Source organism: Cucumis sativus, chromosome 5 (assembly GCF_000004075.3).
Source record: "Cucumis sativus cultivar 9930 chromosome 5, Cucumber_9930_V3, whole genome shotgun sequence".
Lineage (NCBI taxonomy): Eukaryota > Viridiplantae > Streptophyta > Magnoliopsida > Cucurbitales > Cucurbitaceae > Cucumis > Cucumis sativus.
This window is the reverse complement of record NC_026659.2, coordinates 29,895,491-29,914,799: the sequence shown is the minus strand read 5'-3', so window position 1 is coordinate 29,914,799 and position 19,309 is coordinate 29,895,491. Positions and strand designations below refer to the sequence as shown.

Genomic DNA, 19,309 nt, shown 5'->3' with positions numbered 1-19,309 from the left:
CATTGATCTAGATAGGATCGGAGATTGGTAAATTAAGAATGAACTTCTAAATGAGTTAGAAGATGATTAATTGCCCCCATGTAAATCTTGTCTTGAATAAAAGATGACTAAAATGCATTTTACTGAAAAAGGTTATAGAGCCAAAGATTCCCCAGAACTTATACATTCAGACCTTTGTGGCTCGATGAATGTAAAAGCTAGAGGATGTTTTGAATTATTCAAGGTATGGTTATACTTAATGGGGCATAAGTATGAAGCTCTTAAAAAATTCAAGGAGTATAAGACTGAAGTTGAAAATCTATTAAGTAAAAAGATTAAAATACTTTGATCTGATCGATGTGAATAGTACATGAATTTGAGATTTCATGTTTATATGATAGAACATGGAATCCAATCTCAATCCTCAGCACCTGGTACACCTTAACAAAATGGTGTATCAGAAAGGAGAGATAAAGCCTTGTTAGACATGATTCGTTCAATGATGAGTTATGGCTCAATTGCCTAGCCCGTTTTGGAGGTATGCAATAATTTTATAAAATAAAAAGTTCTACATCATAAAATAGTAAAAACAGACATTAAATTTTGATTTCTTTTACGTTGCATACTAAATTGTTATAAATTTAAAAATATAAAAACTAACTTTTGTTACGAGTAAAAAATTGTATATAAAATTAAAAGTATATTTCCTTAAACGAATACACATATAGAGGTAAGTAATTCTAAAACAAAGTATCCACTATCACGTTAGTCTATAAAGAACAAAGAATAATTAATTTGGCATTTATACTTTAATAAATCTATAGACATTTCTAACTTTTACTCCTTTCCAAAATGTATGATGTTTATGACTTCTTCCTTGTTCCAAATTTACTTATTTTTCTCTGAAATGGACAATTGATCGGTTACCGTTTAATTCAAAATCTTAAAAACTTATGAATATAAGAAAATGATTTGATATGATATTTAATACTTTTCTTCGTATGAAAGGAAAAAAATGTTCTAGAAATGAATATTAATTTGAAAGGATAAAAATGTAATTTGAACACTTAATTAATTTAGAATCAAAATTACTTTAATACCATTTAAACTCTCGATTAACCTAAAAGCTTGATTAAACAACCAAAATTATTCATAGGTTGAAACAAAAGACAAACTCAAAATACTATCAAAGGTACAAAATGAGGCAGAGAAGCTCCGTATACATAGTAGAGAGAGGAGTATTTTCTTTTCCATTGACAATTCGAGGTCGAGGACATGTAAGCCCTACCCGGTCCTTGCTCGGCGTTGAAAGATATTATAACTTATGTATGTATATATTTGGATTTATTTATGAAAACAAAAAGAGGAGAATATTTGGAGACGGGTGACATCCCCTCCCCTCCCCTCCCCTCCCCTGGGGTCGACATGTCTAAATACATGTGGAGATGGATCAATAAAACATATTTAAAAGAACTTTTTGAAAAAAATGATAGTTTTGTAAGGTGAAAATTTAGGAAGGCTAATTGAGTAACCTTTTAGAATGATTACGATTGTAAATTGATTTTAATAATTATGTCTCACCCTCCGTATCAAAGGGGCAAAGGATTTCCATTTGCATGTGGGAAAGAAAGAAAAAGAATTCCAAAATCCCCTGTGGATTCAGATTCCCAATATTTGCATCCTCATATTGCTATCTTCCCCTTCATGGCAAAAGGCCACACAATTCCTCTTCTTCACCTCCTCTGCCTCCTCCGCCGCCGTTTCCCTCACCTCTCTCTCACCATCTTCACCACCCCCGCTAACCGTCCCTTCACTTCAATTGTCTTTATTAAAGAGATTGTTTATGAGAATTCTATCTAATCATAGTTCATAGGACAACTATATATAAGATTATATACAACCATAATTACCAAATTCTAGCTTTAATTTTATGACCAAATTGGACTAAATTACAAACTTTCTACACCTAAAAGTTTTATTTTGATATTGTTTTTTCTCTGTGTTCTTTTTTCTTAGTATGAAATGAAAACAAAAGTATCGGTAAAAAGATAGGCAAATAATTTCGAATCTTAAAAGTGCTAAAAAAAATATTAACAATGGTAAAATTCAAAATCTATTTTAAGTTTTTCTGTATTTTATATTAATTATCATTTATAGGTTAATAATTCTCCCACAAAATGAATAAAAATATCTGATTAGTATGTGATGTGAATTGGTATTAATTCTTCCCAAATTTTCTAAAACAGTGGAAGGACTTGGAATGTTGGACCACTTTGTCTATACCAATGTAACTTTGAGGCCACAACAAATGGCCAAACGCAGCAGCCAACCAACCAAGCTATAGGGCCAATATGGTTAGAATGGTTGGAGGGAAAACTCAGGCAAGGAGTTAACGTATTGTACGTGGCGTTCGGAACGCAGTCGGAGATTTCGAGTGAACAAATGAAAGAGATAGAGATTGGATTAGAGGAATCAGGAGTGAACTTTCTATGTGTACGAAAAATAGTAGAGGAAGAAAAAGAAACAATGGAAGATAAAGGGTTTGAAGAGAGAACAAAAGAGAGAGGGATTATAGTAAGGGAATGGGTGAATCAATGGGAAGTGTTAAAATATGAAGCTGTTAAAAGGTTTTTTAGTCATTGTGGTTGGAACTAGGTGATTGAAAGTTTGAGCTGTGGAGTCCCAATTCTTACTTACCCGTTAATGGCGGATCAAAGTCTTAACGCAAGAATGGTAGTGGAGGAGTTGAGGGCGGTGGAGGGGAGGTCGTCGATGAAAGGGTTTGTAAAAGGGAAGGATTTGAAGAGACATGTGTGAAAGAGTTAATGGAAGGAGAGAAAGGGAAAGAAGTGAGGAAGAAGGCAATGGAGATTTCAGATATGGCGAAGAAAGCTATGGCGGAAAATGGGTCATCCTGGAGGGATTTGGAATCATTGCTTTAAGAAATGTGCAACACAAATCACCTTTATTACGTTAATAAACAATAATTTATATTAAATCGTTACGATATTGTAAATTAATATAAGAACAAATATACGTTTTAAGTTTTCAATAGTTTAGAATTTTAAAATATTTGTAAAAAAGAATTGTAAAATTTGACAACAAAAGAAAAATATTTGTAAACTTAATTAATAGAAAAATTAAGGGGTAAAAACATAAAACAAAAGACAATTAGAATTTAGAAAGGGTCAAATAATGTTGAAAAGTTTTATCAAATAATTATGGAATTTAGTTTAAATTACATTCCCAAACATCCCAACTTGGAAAATTTAGTAAAACAATCGTTTAAACTAGAATTTCAAATAAAAACCAAAACTAATTACCTAATAAACCATGTGCTTGATTTCAGATGAGAATTGAATTTGATGACTGCAATGCAAAAGACCATAAATATAAGTTGGAAAGACATCATGTCGCAGTGAGATGACACCAACTACTTTAATTAGATATTGTGTTGTTAAAATAGTTGGTGCCATCTCTCCTGCGATATGATCTCTCAAACTTTTTGATATTTGATCTCTCTTTTTCATCATAATACTTCCCCATATGCTAATGGTTTTTTGTATTTAATCCTCTACTTTATTTATAGGCAATTTATTAAACCATGATCTTGTTGTAAACTTCTCATGCTCAATTATTTGATTGTGGATAAATTGCTTGGAAACTGCATCCTAATTGAATGGAAAATTAAGGTGCCATTTTTCTCAACTTTTTGACTATAAACCTTGCAATATAATTGTTTTACTTTAGAGACTTTGAATGTAGAACAAGAAATTTACCATTCAATTTGTTACAATTAATCCATGTATCTAGAAACCCAACCATGAAAATTTTCATGGATTATTATATAATAATTTATAAACTATATGATCATATATAATAGCTCAACATACAACTAGGAAAAAAATATATATATTAATTTTAACTTTTAAGTGGGTTTTTGTTTATGAACTTTCATGTAGCCATGAGTTTGTCAAGATATAGATACAAATTTAGCAATTAGATTTAAAATAATTAAGTATATAGTAATATTTTTTAAAATTTACAAATATAACAAAATTTGTCAAATTTTATCATAAGCCTATCACCGATAGACCAGATCATATTGCAAATATTGGTCTATCATTGATAAATCATACGAGTCTATCAATGATAGTTTTTCTATATTTGTAATTTTTTTAAATGTTGCTATATTCTTAATTATTATTCCTATAATGACCATTAATTATAATTATCCATTTGTTTATAATAACATGATCGTAAATAATGAAGAGATAAATGCAAGTGTTTACATGAAACCTAATTGAGATTTTCCATATCAACAGGGAATAGCCATTGATATTAGTACTATTTTTTATTTATATATAACTATTATATAAAGGACATAAAATTGAAGGAGGGCTCAAGCTCTCTTGATCTATAGTAAATTTGTGGGTGGTTCCAATGCGTATGAAGTTTATTTTATATGTAAGTTCACTTGTCAATATTCCACACCAAAAAAATCAAACAACACAATAACATAAACTAGTTAAAATTAACCATCTAATTATAGAAAGTCACGTTATCATTTTTAAAGAAATTCCAACGACAAGATCAAAGTAAGTTTTTTATCAAAAATTTAGGGACCAAAATAGATGTAGATGCAAAATTGAACATAAATATGATTCTAACCTAAACTAAACAAAAGGATATGATGTCACAAGAGGATGACACCGACTTTAATTAATATGCTACATTATACTAATGTTGGTTCGATATTGGATATAACCAACTCTTTCCATATTCCAATCTCATTTTTCTCATCCAAAGTATAATTCACCATATACAATTGGTTTTAAAATCCAACAACCCTCTTCATTCACTTGGACATAATTAGTTTGAATGAAGCATCTTTTTTGGTATATAATCATATGGTCAATTTATTCACAATGTAAGGAATAGGAAACTAGTTAGGAAACCCAACCATCAATATTATAAAACTATAAGGAAGTTATAAGGTATTAGTTAGGAAGTGATAAGGTATATTGCTGTATGTAGGGTCGTTTTTTTTTATATATTTTGTTTAGACCATAAATTTGTCTGTAATGGCTAATGGTTGTTAGAATGGAGGGTAGCTACGTACGTAAATGGTTAGTTAAATCCAAGCATTTTACATGAAAACTACTAAGATTTTTCCTATTACTTGCAACCAAGAGCTACCACATTCCAATGGAGTTTAACTAATTTTATATCTTATTCAGATTTTTATAAGGGCGATCTCTTCCTTTATTATTATTTTTTAAAAAATGTTGGATCCTCAATAAAATATATCCTCGTAGTTTAATTTGAACTTTGAAGTGTATGTTCCCTCTTCTAGATTTTTCATTCATGGCAAAAAGAGAATTTTTGAAAGTTTAATTATTCCCAATATTTGTTTCCTTTTTTACTTTCCATCCTTTGTTATATATTCTGCTGTTTAAACTCATCTTAATGAAGTGTATGTTGTTGGGTTAATCTGAACGTACTTTCTTCCATAAAGCTACTTGTGAGTCTTCTCCAACCTGTAAGTTATATGTTGATAATATTTTAAGAGGCATGTTGTATTAGAAGAAGAAAAGTCGTCCCTCGCAACTGAACTTAGTTTGGGAGAATCAAGATCTAGTTAGTCGACAATCATTAGTTTAGAGGAGACTTCATTAACGACTAACAGTTTGTTAGATAAAAAGTTTATATGTTCTAGTGCATCTACTGACTTATCGTACTTTATTAAAAAAAAAAACATCCATAAATAAAACTTATATCAAAATTGTACCTTCCAATATTCCATCATAACTAAATTATTTCATGGATATGTATAACAAAATTAAGAAATATAGGATAATTATATTGGATAGCAATTGTGGAGATGATGTAATTGCAAATATAGAAAAGTGTATGATACCAATATTTGTAATATGGTCGATCACTCGTAAACTTCTATTATTTAAAATAGATTATGACAGATTTTGTTATATTTACATTTTTTATAAAAAAATGTTGTCATTTATTTCTTATATTTTGAATCTAAATTGCTAAATTTACCATGTTCTTAAGAAATAAGTAATATTTAATAAGCTTTATCTTTTTTAAAAAAAACCAAATGATTAACCAATGGGAAAATAATCCAATAAATCTTCCAAATCATTAAAAAAATATCTCATCTTAAAATATATTTTCATTCAAAAGCTACCATGGGAATATGTTTTCAAATCATTTTTTAACATAATTTAAAAAATATACAATTATATTTAATGAAAGTAGTCATATTACTTAACACTAAAAATTCGTCAAGTATACTTTTACTTGAGGCTTAAAAACCGTTAAGTATATATTACTTGACACTAAAAAAATCGTAAAGTAAACATTTACTTGACATTGTATTAACGTCAAGTAAGATAGTATACTTGACACTACGAAACTGTCAAGTAAAATTGTATATTTGATTCAAATAAAATAGTATAAGTGACATGAGTTTAACGGCATGTATACCATTTATTAATATATTTAATACACACAATTTTTCATTTCCTGTTTCCTGCATTACGTATATTATTCGTCAATAAAACATATTCATCAATAAAATAAATTCTTCGACTAGTAGTTAGACAACAAAAAAATGACTTAATCTAGTATAATAAGTAAACCATCAATAATTTCATTAATCTCAACAATGTCATCAACAATTACATAATTCTAATCCAATATAGGCAACTAAAATTTCTTATATGTGACCTATTCCAAAATCAACAACAATAATAGTTATCTTATATAACCTTAACATATGTGGTATACTAAAACTAAAGTCTATTCCCTTACATCTACAAAATTAATAAAATCATATCTAGGTGTGTCTATCATATGTACTGAGCTAAAAATTCAGTCCACTTTGCTCGTACTTCATCCAATTCAATTTGTTAAAAATAAAAATTAGTCATATTATACTATTTATGACGTTATGTAAGGTAAGTATATAGTTTAAAAACATACCGAATCAGTAACAATACTTGTGTCTTTACTAGTGATTTCGCATATATATCACATAACATAATATACACATTCAACAGTACCTACTTGTAGAAAACACTACAGCACAAAACCAAATAATAATGCATATTATATTATGTGCTAAATGAAATTGTAAGCTATTTATAAATATATTTACGTTTACAAAATGTTCTTTTGGTTTTTTTCAAATTCTTTTGAGATTGAAAAATCTTCGATGCCCTACATTTTCCAAAGTATAGTATAAATCAAGATGAACTAATTTTTTTAGAAATAAAAAAAAGAAAACATAAACAGAGTTAGTTTACATATTCTAATTAATGTCCTCTCGAGAACTTGTTTTCAACGAATCAAGATGGTACACAACATCATCATATGCAGTAATGACTACTAATGACCAATGACACTAAATGAAATATATGTGCAAGTAATTAGTATTTTGCTACTAATGTAAGTTTGAATTGATAAAAATTATACTTACTAGGGATTATAAGGAGCAATAACTAATTGATTTGTTTCAAGGTCATTAATCTACTACAAAGGTTTCGAACTCTAATCTCTCTAGTACTATGACTCGCTGGAATAGGAGATGAATCTACGAAAACATACTTTGAAACCCTTTTCAAGTTATAATGTCATCTTTAGCTACCAACAAGTCTAAAATAAGTACAATGGAACTAAAATTTTGCTATCAACCATACAAAAAATCTTACATCAATCAATTGCTCCAATAGATTCTTCCAAACCTATTAAGAAAACAAAATCTCATTTTAGGGTATGACTAAAGAATATTTCCTAAGCAAATCAATTCACAAGTAAACAAAAACATAAAGTTTGTACACCTAAATCAATTCACCTAGTCATCCCACAAAACTTCCTACCAATTACAATCCACAAATGAGTGATCACTACTAAAAGAATGAGTTTTAATGACACTACTAATCAAGAAAGTGTCGTTGAAAATAAAAAAAAAAATGGAGTGAGGTAAATTGTGTCGTTGAAAATAAAAATACGAATTATTTCTTGACATGATTTAATTTGTTTTGACACAATTTTTGTGGTGTTAATTAACGGCAATTTTTTTGTGTCATAACCAATTTTCAAATGACAAAACCCCAAATTTCAAAATTTTTTAATTTTCCTCCCTCATGCAATTAAGACTAATTAAATAAAACATCCAAATTTTCTCTCAAGAAAATAAGCAAAAAAAATTCCGTCGAACGAAGTGGACTACCGCGTCGTTGTGAAGAACCCTTGCCTTCCAATTTTCTACCACCCATTATCATCGATTCCACACTACAACCACTACCGTTGTTGCCACCATAACAAGCCTTCGTCGTCGAACCTACCAATCTAGCCACTTCCGTTGAAGAAATTTATTTAGAAACATGAGTTTTAATGACATTTGAAATCAAGAAACAATGGGTGGAATGGGATAAAATTGTCATTAAAAATAAAAATGCAAAACTTTTTGTGGCATTTTTCTTGACACAAATTGAGTTTTCTTGACACAATTTTCGCGTCATTAATTAACGACACAAATTATGTGTCATTAAAAAATACCCTAATAAAAAATCAAAGTTTTCCTTCATTCGTACGCTTTCTGATTTTAAAAAAATAATTCGATGCTTTCATCCCTCTTGCGAACCACGATCGAAAAAAACTCTTACTTCATCCCATGTCTATCTCTCTCTCAAAAGCTCTCCGCTCGTTGTTTGAAGGAGCTCACCAAATTTGCAGGTAGATCATGAGATAGATCAACTCCATTTATGAGTTAGTTTGATTAGATTAGGTCACACATATATGTATTACAATTAATTTATCTTTTTGGATTTTTGTATAACCTTTACCGACAATATAATTTATATTTTTTTATTATCAATAAAAAAATATTTCTAAATATATGTGTAAGTTGAATAATGTATTTAATTTATTTATACATATCATTTATATGTCAAAAAATATGTGTTGTGACTTGAAAAATAATCTTGTCAAACGAGTGTCAATATATAAGTTTTTATTAAACAAGAATAATATTATAACCATCCAACATTGTTCTAGTGGTAAAATTTTAAAAGATTTACTCATAAGATCCACCAACCTAGAAATTCTCCGATAAAATATTTTCTTAAATTAACACACACATACAGTTTAGAGGTAAGTAATTCCAAAAGAATTATACTCTAGCATGTTAGTCCAGAAAGAAGAAAGAAATTGAGACAGTAGCCAGTACCATTAATTTGGCATTTAATACTTTAATAAATCTATAGATATTTCTTTCAATACTTCCCAAAAATGTATAGATGTTTATGACTTCTTCCTTGTTCCAAAATTACTTACTTTATTTGTCCTCTCATACATTTTCTCACAAATGGACAATTGATCTAAATTTACTTGCTTTCTTTCTCCTCTCGTACATCTTCTCACAAATGGACAATTGATCGGTGACCGACGGATTCAAAAACTTAAAAGCTTATGGATATAAAAAATTTAAAAGATATAATATTTAACACTTCTCTTCACTTATGAGTTTGAAATATAAAAAGAAAAATGTTTGAAAATGAATATTAGTTAGGAAAGAAGCAAAAAAAACACAAGAATTTGAACACATAATTAATTATGAACCAAAATTGCTATAGTACCCTATCGATTAACCCATAAACCTAATTAAGCAACCAAGATTATTCATAGGTTGAAACAAACCACAAACCCAAAATACTCTAAACACAAAATGTATGTAGAGATCATGTCCATTTAATCGGGGATCTGCATGAAACAAGGCAGGAAATCTTCGAATACACGAAAATGGGCCAGAGACGGAGAAGCCCTGCCTCGGTCCCTTGCTTCACCTTGAAAGAGAATGTGTGTATATATACGTGTATATAGATATATATTTGTATTTATTTATCAAAAGAGAGGAATCCCTCCCAGAAAATTTGTAGGGATAGGGAGAGGGGGCGGAGAGTGACAGCCACCATCCCATCCCCTCCTCGCCCTATGGCGTCGATATCTCTTAAATACTTATAGAGATGGACCAATAAAAGCATATTTAAAAGAATTAATGCTAGTTTTGTAAGCGAAGAATTAGGAAGGCTAATTAAGCTAGTAAAGCCTTCTAGAAAGATTACGATTGTAAATTAGTTTTGATAATAATGTTTCCATTCCCAGTGTCCTTTCTTACGTCTCACCCTTCATATTAAAGAGGCAAAAGGATTTCTATTTTCATATGGGAAAGAAAGAAAAAGAATTCCTAATTCCCTATGGATTCAGATTCCCAATCTTTGCATCCTCATATTGTTATCTTCCCGTTCATGGCAAAAGGCCACACCATTCCTCTTCTTCACCTCCTCCGTCTCCTCCGTCGTCGTTTCCCTCACCTCTCTCTCACCATCTTCACCACCCCCGCTAACCGTCCCTTCATTTCCCAATTCCTCTCCGACTCCTCCATCTCCCTCGTCGACCTCTGTTTTCCCCAAAATGTTCCCGGCCTCCCAACCGGCGTCGAATCCACCGATACTCTCCCTTCAAACTCCCTCCACCGACTATTCTGCTGCGCCACAGAGCTTATGCAACCGGAATTTGAGGAACGCCTCCAATCCCTCCCCGTTCCCGTGACCTTCCTAATCTCCGACATGTTTTTATGGTGGACCCTCGAGTCGGCTTCAAAATTCGGAATCCCCAGAATTATATTCAGTGGTATGTCAAATTATTGCTCTGCCGTATTTTCTGCCGTTATGAAAAACAAAGCACTTGCCAGAGTTGTGTGTGTGGAAGAGATGGTGACTGTAAGTGATTTTCCTTGGGTGAAAATCTGCCGGGGGGATTTTGATAGAGTTTTTTGGTCGGAAGCGGAAGAGAAGCCGACGAGCCTCGATGTTGAATTTTTAATGAAGTCAGTTCATGCTTCCATGAAGAGCTACGGATCGATCGTTAATAGCTTTTACGAGCTAGAGCCAGTGTTCTCCGATTACGTAAGAAACAGGTGTTGCCAATTGTTTCCATCATTCTCTTCCAACAATTCAGTAGATTTTGGATTTAGATTTATTTATGAAAAAAATGTTTTTATTTAAAATAAGTTATTAATTCTTATTTTTAAAATTAAACATTTTAGAATGTATATTAAACAAACATATTTCACATCAATCCTTTATATAAAACAATAATTAATCACTAACACAAACAATATCTATAGACATTGATAGGCTTCATCTACTTATTTGTACGGTGTTACATTCAAATTTATAAATATTTTCCCTTAATTGCAATATTTAAAATTAATACAATAATTAAATTATGATATTAAAAAGAAAATAGAAAAATTTTATTCAAATAAAAAGCTATAATATAAAATTAGAAAAATAAGATGAAGTTAACAAAACGTTTGCTTTCACATTTACATTGATGGAAGAAAAGACTTGAAATTTGTAATTAAATTTTTTAAATTTGATTGAATTGCAACTCTAATAATATTCCTAAGAAGAAAATCAGATTTTGAGTCAATATATTTATAATTAGATATTAGTTTGATAAGTTTTCATAAATATAACAAACGGCGCAAAACTTGCCCGTGTAACAAAATAAAAAAACCTATCAAGTCGGTCATTTTCTTTAAATATTTCAGGTATGCTCTTCCTTCCCATCTCTTTCTTGTATAACTTTTTTTTTCTTTCCTTATTAGGTACATACTTGGTTCAAAATCGTGATCCAAAATATAAACGATCTTCCTTTTATTTTTTTTTAAACTATTATTTGGTTGTTTAAGGTTGTGTACAAAATATAAAAAATGAAAAAAAATTGTTCAGAAATTGGTAACAATCGTACATAAAAATAGCTAAATCTAAATGATCCTATACCAAACAAATCTTTTAAAAAATAACAACTCTCGTTTCATCGCATCGCATGTTGTTGGAGGCATGTTTGGTATTTTTTATGGTGGACTTATGCACTTTTTTTTGTTGTTGGGTAAATATTTTGTTGCATAATAAATGAAAACAAAATACAAATAATTCCAAATCTTAAAACTGCTAAAACCATTAAATAGTAAAATTATATTTAACTTTCATTGTATTTTGTAAATATAATATATTTTGAAGTTATTGTAACAAATGCAGTTGGCCAAAATGAATAAAATTGTGTTAATATATGATGTGAATTGGCATTAATTCTTCCCAAATTTGCTGAACAGTGGAAGGACTTGGAATATTGGACCACTTTGTCTGTACCAATGTAGCTTCGAGGCCACAACAAACGGCCAAACGCAGCAGCCAACCAACCAAGCTATAGGGCCATTGTGGTTAGAATGGTTGGAGGGAAAACTCAGGCAAGGAGATAACGTATTGTACATGGCGTTTGGAACGCAGTCGGAGATTTCGAGTGAACAAATAAAAGAGATAGAGATTGGATTAGAGGAATCAGGAGTGAACTTTCTATGGGTACGAAAAAAAGTAGAGGAAGAAAAGGAAACAATGGAAGATAAAGGGTTTGAAGAGAGAACAAAAGAGAGAGGGATTATAGTAAGGGAATGGGTGAATCAATGGGAAGTGTTAAAACATGAAGCTGTTAAAGGGTTTTTTAGTCATTGTGGTTGGAACTCAGTGATTGAGAGTTTGAGCTGTGGAGTCCCAATTCTTACTTACCCGTTAATGGCGGATCAAAGTCTTAACGCAAGAATGGTAGTGGAGGAGTTGAGGGCGGGGATGAAGGCGGTGGAGGGGAGGTCGTTGATGAAAGGGTTTGTAAAAGGGAAGGATTTGAAGAGACATGTGAAAGAGTTAATGGAAGGAGAGGAAGGGAAAGAAGCGAGGAAGAAGGCAATGGAGATTTCAGATATGGCGAAGAAAGCTATGGCGGAAAATGGGTCATCATGGAGGGATTTGGAACTATTGCTTCAAGAAATGTGTAACAAATCACCATTATTACCGCATAGTAAGAAATGTAGTTAGTTCTTGAAACTACATCTATTTCTATGCTGTGTTCATTCATATGTTTGATATACAAAACTGATATGACACACACTGTCCTTACAAAGGTAGCTAGTTTGAATATCAAATATTGTTTCATACTAAATATATTAAATAAGTAGAATTTGAATATTTGAGATAATTAGTATGAATGTACATACTAATTAATAATTAATGTTTCGAATTTGAATATTTGAGTTCAATCCAATAATTAGTTGAAAGAAAAAATAAATAATTACGTGACTAAACAATATAGATGAATTAAATTTAATATAAATTAATTTATAATGGCTATATTAATTAATTATTTAATTAATAAAATTTAAAATAAAAAGATATCCCTCACCAAACATAATTAATTACTAAAAATAATTAAATTAAAAGGATATTAAATATATATATTATATATATATATATATATAAGATAAAAACATGTGATTTTATTTTTAATTGTAATATGGAATTATGTTTTGGGTACCTTTCAATGAATTTACGTGGCATAATAAATTATGCATGGTAAACGTTTACCCATCCAACTATGGTTACTATACTTGTCACCATTAATTAATTTTGATGCATATATGCACACATTAATTAACCTTCCTACCATATAGTTATTGCTTGATTATTCTTGTATACAATTTTTCTTAATTAGGTTTGACACCATCTATGATAGTCAAACTATTAGAAAAGAGTGTAGTTGGATAATATGTGGTGTTGATCTAGTCCACACATATTGAAGGAAATCAACTTTTCTTTTAAGAATATGTATAATCTTCTTCTAGTTTTTCTAGTTCTATAAGGATTTGGAGGTTTGAGTCGTTTGGCCTTTTGAAATCATTTGTGAATGGTTGTAGTTATACATTTGAGTGAATTAACAATATTTGTGTGCTAAGATGTACTTGTATTTCGCACAATATATATATATATATATATTACAAAAATAGCAAAATGAGTTATAATAATTAAGTCTATAACACACACTTTATTATTTGCGAAAATGACAAAAACGAAACTCAACTCACACATCAAGAGATAAAATGTCACAAATGTCCTCGTTATTAATATATGTTTGATACACCTTATACACGTCTTATACATCTAATACACCAATTGATACACTAAATACATTTGATTGATACACTTGATGCACTTGATACACTCGATACCTTTTGATACACACTTGAAATATTACTAATATATGTTTGATACACCTGATACACTGCATATACATTTAATATTCTTTACTTATACAATTGATGAATTAAATGCATTTAATGTGCTTGAAGTTCTACTTATACACTTGATATACTATTGATATATACTTGTAAATTACTTTATTCATATACTTGATAATGATTCACTTTAGTGATATGCTTTAACAATATATTGTTGATATACTTGATAATGATACATTGAGTTACATCATTCATATACTTAATAATACTCTAATGAACTGCATAAAATTTGAAAAAACGAAAATTACGTGGTAAGCATATTAACCAACTAATACATATAATATAAGTATATCACAACACTAATATACGAAAACTTAGACAAAGTAAAACAAAAAAATTAATGTAAAAAAATAAAACAAAATCATTTGGAATCAGATTCAACTCAAAATACACATCGAATAAAGTAAAAGAAAAAATCACAAATGAAATTAAATTACTTCGATCAACAATCATTATCTTATATTTCATATTGCAATTATTGTACTATTGATATTTTAAAATTAAGATTAAGACGGAAAGAATAAATAATTGTGACCTTAAAAATTAAGAGAATAAATAAATAATGAGTAGGACGTTAAAAAGAGGAAGATAAATAAGTTATTGAATGGTAGTTTATGAATAATAACAAATTTAAGATGGAGAAATGAAAATGTTGTCATATTTGCAAAATTCTAAAACAATATGCTATAATTGATATATCATATTCTCAAAATGCTATCTTATCCAATTTTTCTTATATGTATATATATGTATATTTGTTTGTTTATATTTAAAGGACACTTACATGCATATTTTTGTTGCATTTATTTTTATGCATTTTCATCTCACATTCTCACTCAATTGTCTAATCATTCATCACATGCAAAACTTTTTTACTTTTTTTTAGTGATTAGAGTGAAATGTACAGGTGTAGTCATTGCTCAAATATTTTTAAGAGTAATACTTGGGATGCAGTTGTCATCGCCATACTAGTAGCAGCAACAACAACAATATAATATAGAGGATGCATGGAAATCGAAAGCAATCTCAGTCTAAGCTTCAACCAATTATTGCTCTAAAAAATATGAAAGATATACTTAAGTGCATCCAAACTATATCTAACCTTGTGCATCATACTAACTAGTTGAAATGTCAAAGCACAAGTTTACGAAGTCGGCCATTTTTTGACTTGTATGACAAAATTAAAAAGTTCATGAAGTCGGCCATTTTTTTAATATTTCAAGTTTGTCTTTGCCGCTTTATCTAGACTTTTTGAGCTCCGATTTCTTCCTTCTTTTACATCTTCTTTCTTCTCTTTTTTTTTTTTTTGGCAATTTTTCTTTTTTTATTCATATTCTTTCTTATATTCTTCTTCAACTTTTCTTTTATATATTTTTTTTGAAATCATTGTCTTTGTTTTCAATCAACATAAATCTTGTATTGTTTTTTTTCAAAATATTGATTCAATATCGTATATCAAATATAAAACAATCTACACCATCGTGTACCAAATATAAAACAATCTACACAGTCGTGTACCAAATATTTAAAAAATTATATTTGGTAATATAAAATAATTTACAAGATCATGTACCAAATATAAATCGGTTGGAATATTGGTACTAGATCGTCTAGATTTGGCTACACGATCGCCTATCGTTATGGTTTAGAAGAAAAATTATGCGCACCTGTTGACTAGATCTTTTTTGTTATTTTTCGTTGTAGGCCTGTAAACTTATTATAGGCATGTAAACTTTTTTTCGTTTTTGAAATTATTATATTCAGTGTAAGTATTTTATTGTTTATTATAATTTTGAAAAACCCCTATTTTAAATGTAATTTGCATTTTCATAATGAAAAAAAAAAAAAAAAAAAGAGTTTAAACTCGCTTTGCATATCTCTAAATTATCAATTGTCTACTAGGTTAAAAAAATTTGCCCAGGTTTTTTAAAGTAATCATTTAATTGAGGGCACATTATTATAAATTTTATTTATGAATAATTAAGAAAAAAATAGAAAATTTATTACAGGATGAATATTAATTATGACTTCTAGAGAGTGCATCAATTTAGAACCTTAATAGAAAGTCATTAATGTCACCAACTTTTGTATGCTTGTAGACTTCTTAAAATATGATATTAACAAAATGGAAGATTAAAGTTAATACATTGAATCTTCAAAGGAAATCTTAATTAAAAATATAAAATAATTCGATTAGGAAAGTTTCAATTAAGAGTTTAATTGATAAAAATCATAAATTTTGTAGGATGTTTATCAAGACAATAAAAAGAATTAATGAATAAAGTTTCAATAATTTTAAGAAAAGTGTTGTTGACTGTTAAAGAATCAAATCAGTAATCACAATAAGACAAAATCATCTCTCTTTTTTTCCTTAAAATTACCTAGAAGACTTGAATCTTTTTTATCTTTTAAAAAGTACGAGTATTGATTCGACGCATGTATTTACATTCATTAATTAGTCTATTACTTTTTTTTTAATTTTTAAAATAGTTTGATGTTAATTGTAAATCATGCTAATTAAGTATATTTATTACCACGTGTTTTGTTAACATAAAATATATTTATTCAAGTAACAAATCTACTTTTGTAGTGTAAAAATGCTAAGGTGAGTAAGCTACCTTTTATACATGTCACATTCGTTCGTATGATGCTCGTTCGTATGATGTGCATCCGTCTCTACAAAAGCAATTATGACATCTTAACTCAAAGAGTAATGCTTCAAAGATCGAATCATGTCAACAAACACCTATGCGTGAAGTCACATTTTTACACATAAATCACATTCATATGTAGAAATGGATCCAAGAATTCAATGTGCAACCACTTGCACCCGTCATGTCATCATGAGGTTACACCTCTATTGTCTTGACATCACTCAATAGACGCCAAATGAAGAGTGTATCCAAAAATAGGGCAAAGTAATCATTTATTAAAAATATAGGGGTAAAAAGGGAATGCAATCTTTTATTGCCCTTTTTGTGTAGACGTACACAAAAAGGGAATGCAATCTAATAGAATTGATATAACCTTTATAATTGAGAGAATTAATGACCCTCCTGGTTGGGAAAAAAGAAAAATTGTAATTTATCCATCCATCCATGTTAAAGATAAATCAAAGACGGCAGTCGGCAATAAATAGATGATCACAAACAACGAAAATGAAATAAGAATTCAATTCAAATTTGACGAAATACAATAGCATATACTACAAGAAAACAATTAAAATTGCTTTGTCTGCCTCTTAAGAAATAGCCAAACCCCATTAAAGTCAATCCCTAATCTGAAACTTTGAAGATTGAACAACTAATTTTCAAACACCGTTAGCTTTGAAAATTGAAATTCAAGCCAAGCCAAACAAGATAAAAAACTTTCAAAGCTGGAACAAGAGATAGCTCTGAGGAAGAAGAAGAAGATTGAAGAAAAATGGCATTTGCAGAATTATTCACCAGTGTTGGATCGATAATTGGGAGTTTGGTGTTCATATGGGCTATTTTTCAGCAGTATTTTCCATTTGAGCTTCGTGCTTGTTTCGAGAAATACTCTCATAGATTTGTGAGTTTCTTTTATCCTTATGTTCAAATCACTTTCAATGAGTTCACCGGAGAGGGTTTCACTCGGAGTGAAGTTTATATTGCTATTCAGAATTACCTCACCAGAAACTCCTCATCGGAAGCCAAACGCTTGAAGGCAGATTCCATGCAGAGCAATCAATCTTTGGTACTCACCATGGATGATCACGAAGAAATTGCAGAACAATACGAGGGGATAAAGCTATGGTGGTCATCGGGAAGAATCATTAACAAATCTCAGACGATTTCATTCCACCCAGCAACAGAGGATAAAAGGTTTTTTATGCTTACGTTTCATAGAAGGTACAGAGATCTCATAATCAGCCAGTATTTGAACCATGTACTCAAAGAGGGGAAAGCGATTAAGGTAAAGAACAGGCAACGGAAGCTTTTCACTAACCAAGACGCTCAATGGAGCCACGTTGTGTTCGAACATCCAGCGACGTTTAAGACATTGGCAATGAAGCCGGAGAGGAAGAAAGAGATAATGGATGACCTAATTGCGTTCAGTCAGGCGGAGGAATTTTACAAAGAAATCGGTAGGGCTTGGAAAAGAGGATATCTCCTGTACGGTCCACCAGGAACTGGAAAATCAACGATGATAGCGGCGATGGCGAATCTTTTAGGGTACGACATTTACGATCTCGAATTAACGTCCGTAAAAAACAACCTAGAATTGAGGAGATTACTTACGGAAATATCAAGCAAATCCGTCGTCGTAATCGAGGACATTGATTGTTCCCTCGATCTCACAGGCCAACGGACAAACAAAACCGAGAAAGGAAAAAAAGATATAGACAAGGATCCAATAAAAAGAATGATGATGAGAGAAATTAGTGATACAAACCCCAGCGAAGTGACGCTTTCGGGGCTTCTGAACTTCATAGACGGACTCTGGTCGGCATGTGGAGGAGAAAGACTGATAGTCTTCACGACGAACTATGTCGAGAAACTGGATCCAGCACTGATTAGAAAAGGAAGAATGGATAAGCATATAGAAATGTCGTTCTGTGGATTTGAAGCGTTCAAGGTACTGGCGAAGAATTACCTGAAGATTGAACGGCATCCTCTGTTTTCGAAGATTGAGAAGCTAATAAGTGAAACGGCGATCACTCCGGCGGATGTGGCGGAGCATTTGATGCCGAAGGCAGTTTCAGGTGACCCTAGAGATTGCTTGGAGAGTCTAATTGAAGCTCTAGAAGAGCTAAAAGAAGAAGAAGAAGAGAGGGTGAAGGCAGAGCAAAACAAGAAAAAGGAGGAAACATGCTAAAAAGATGAGTTTGAGAAATTCCATTCCCTTCCCATTTTGTTTAAACTGACTATAGCTTTCTTTTCTATTTTTCTAATAATTGATTTAGTTATCACTTCAACCTTATTAGGTGAATACTATATGATAAAATTCCATTGATCAATAAAAGTACACTCAAACTTTAGAAAAATATTTATACTTTTTGTTCTGTATACAAAAATATTGTTATATATTAAAATATATATATATTTTTTATAAATATTACAAAACACTCAAATATTTATGTCACGTAAA

At 30.3% G+C, this 19,309-nt stretch overlaps 2 protein-coding genes and 1 pseudogene across 2 annotated transcripts; all 3 read left to right on the top strand.

The window, feature by feature from the left end:
- Window positions 1-1,404: 1,404 nt before the first annotated feature.
- On the top strand, window positions 1,405-2,966 carry LOC116401657 (annotated as a pseudogene).
- Window positions 2,967-9,966: 7,000 nt separating this feature from the next.
- On the top strand, window positions 9,967-13,091 carry LOC101204167 (UDP-glycosyltransferase 90A1). Its single transcript, XM_004151004.3, has 2 exons — window positions 9,967-10,981; window positions 12,185-13,091. The coding sequence occupies exons 1-2, from the start codon at window positions 10,260-10,262 to the stop codon at window positions 12,939-12,941; spliced, it is 1,479 nt and encodes a 492-aa protein (XP_004151052.3). The 5' UTR covers window positions 9,967-10,259; the 3' UTR covers window positions 12,942-13,091.
- Window positions 13,092-17,282: 4,191 nt separating this feature from the next.
- Window positions 17,283-19,207, top strand: LOC101215623 (AAA-ATPase ASD, mitochondrial). The gene has a single exon (XM_004148656.3). The coding sequence runs from the start codon at window positions 17,621-17,623 to the stop codon at window positions 19,034-19,036; it is 1,416 nt and encodes a 471-aa protein (XP_004148704.1). The 5' UTR covers window positions 17,283-17,620; the 3' UTR covers window positions 19,037-19,207.
- The last annotated feature ends 102 nt before the right edge of the window (window positions 19,208-19,309 follow it).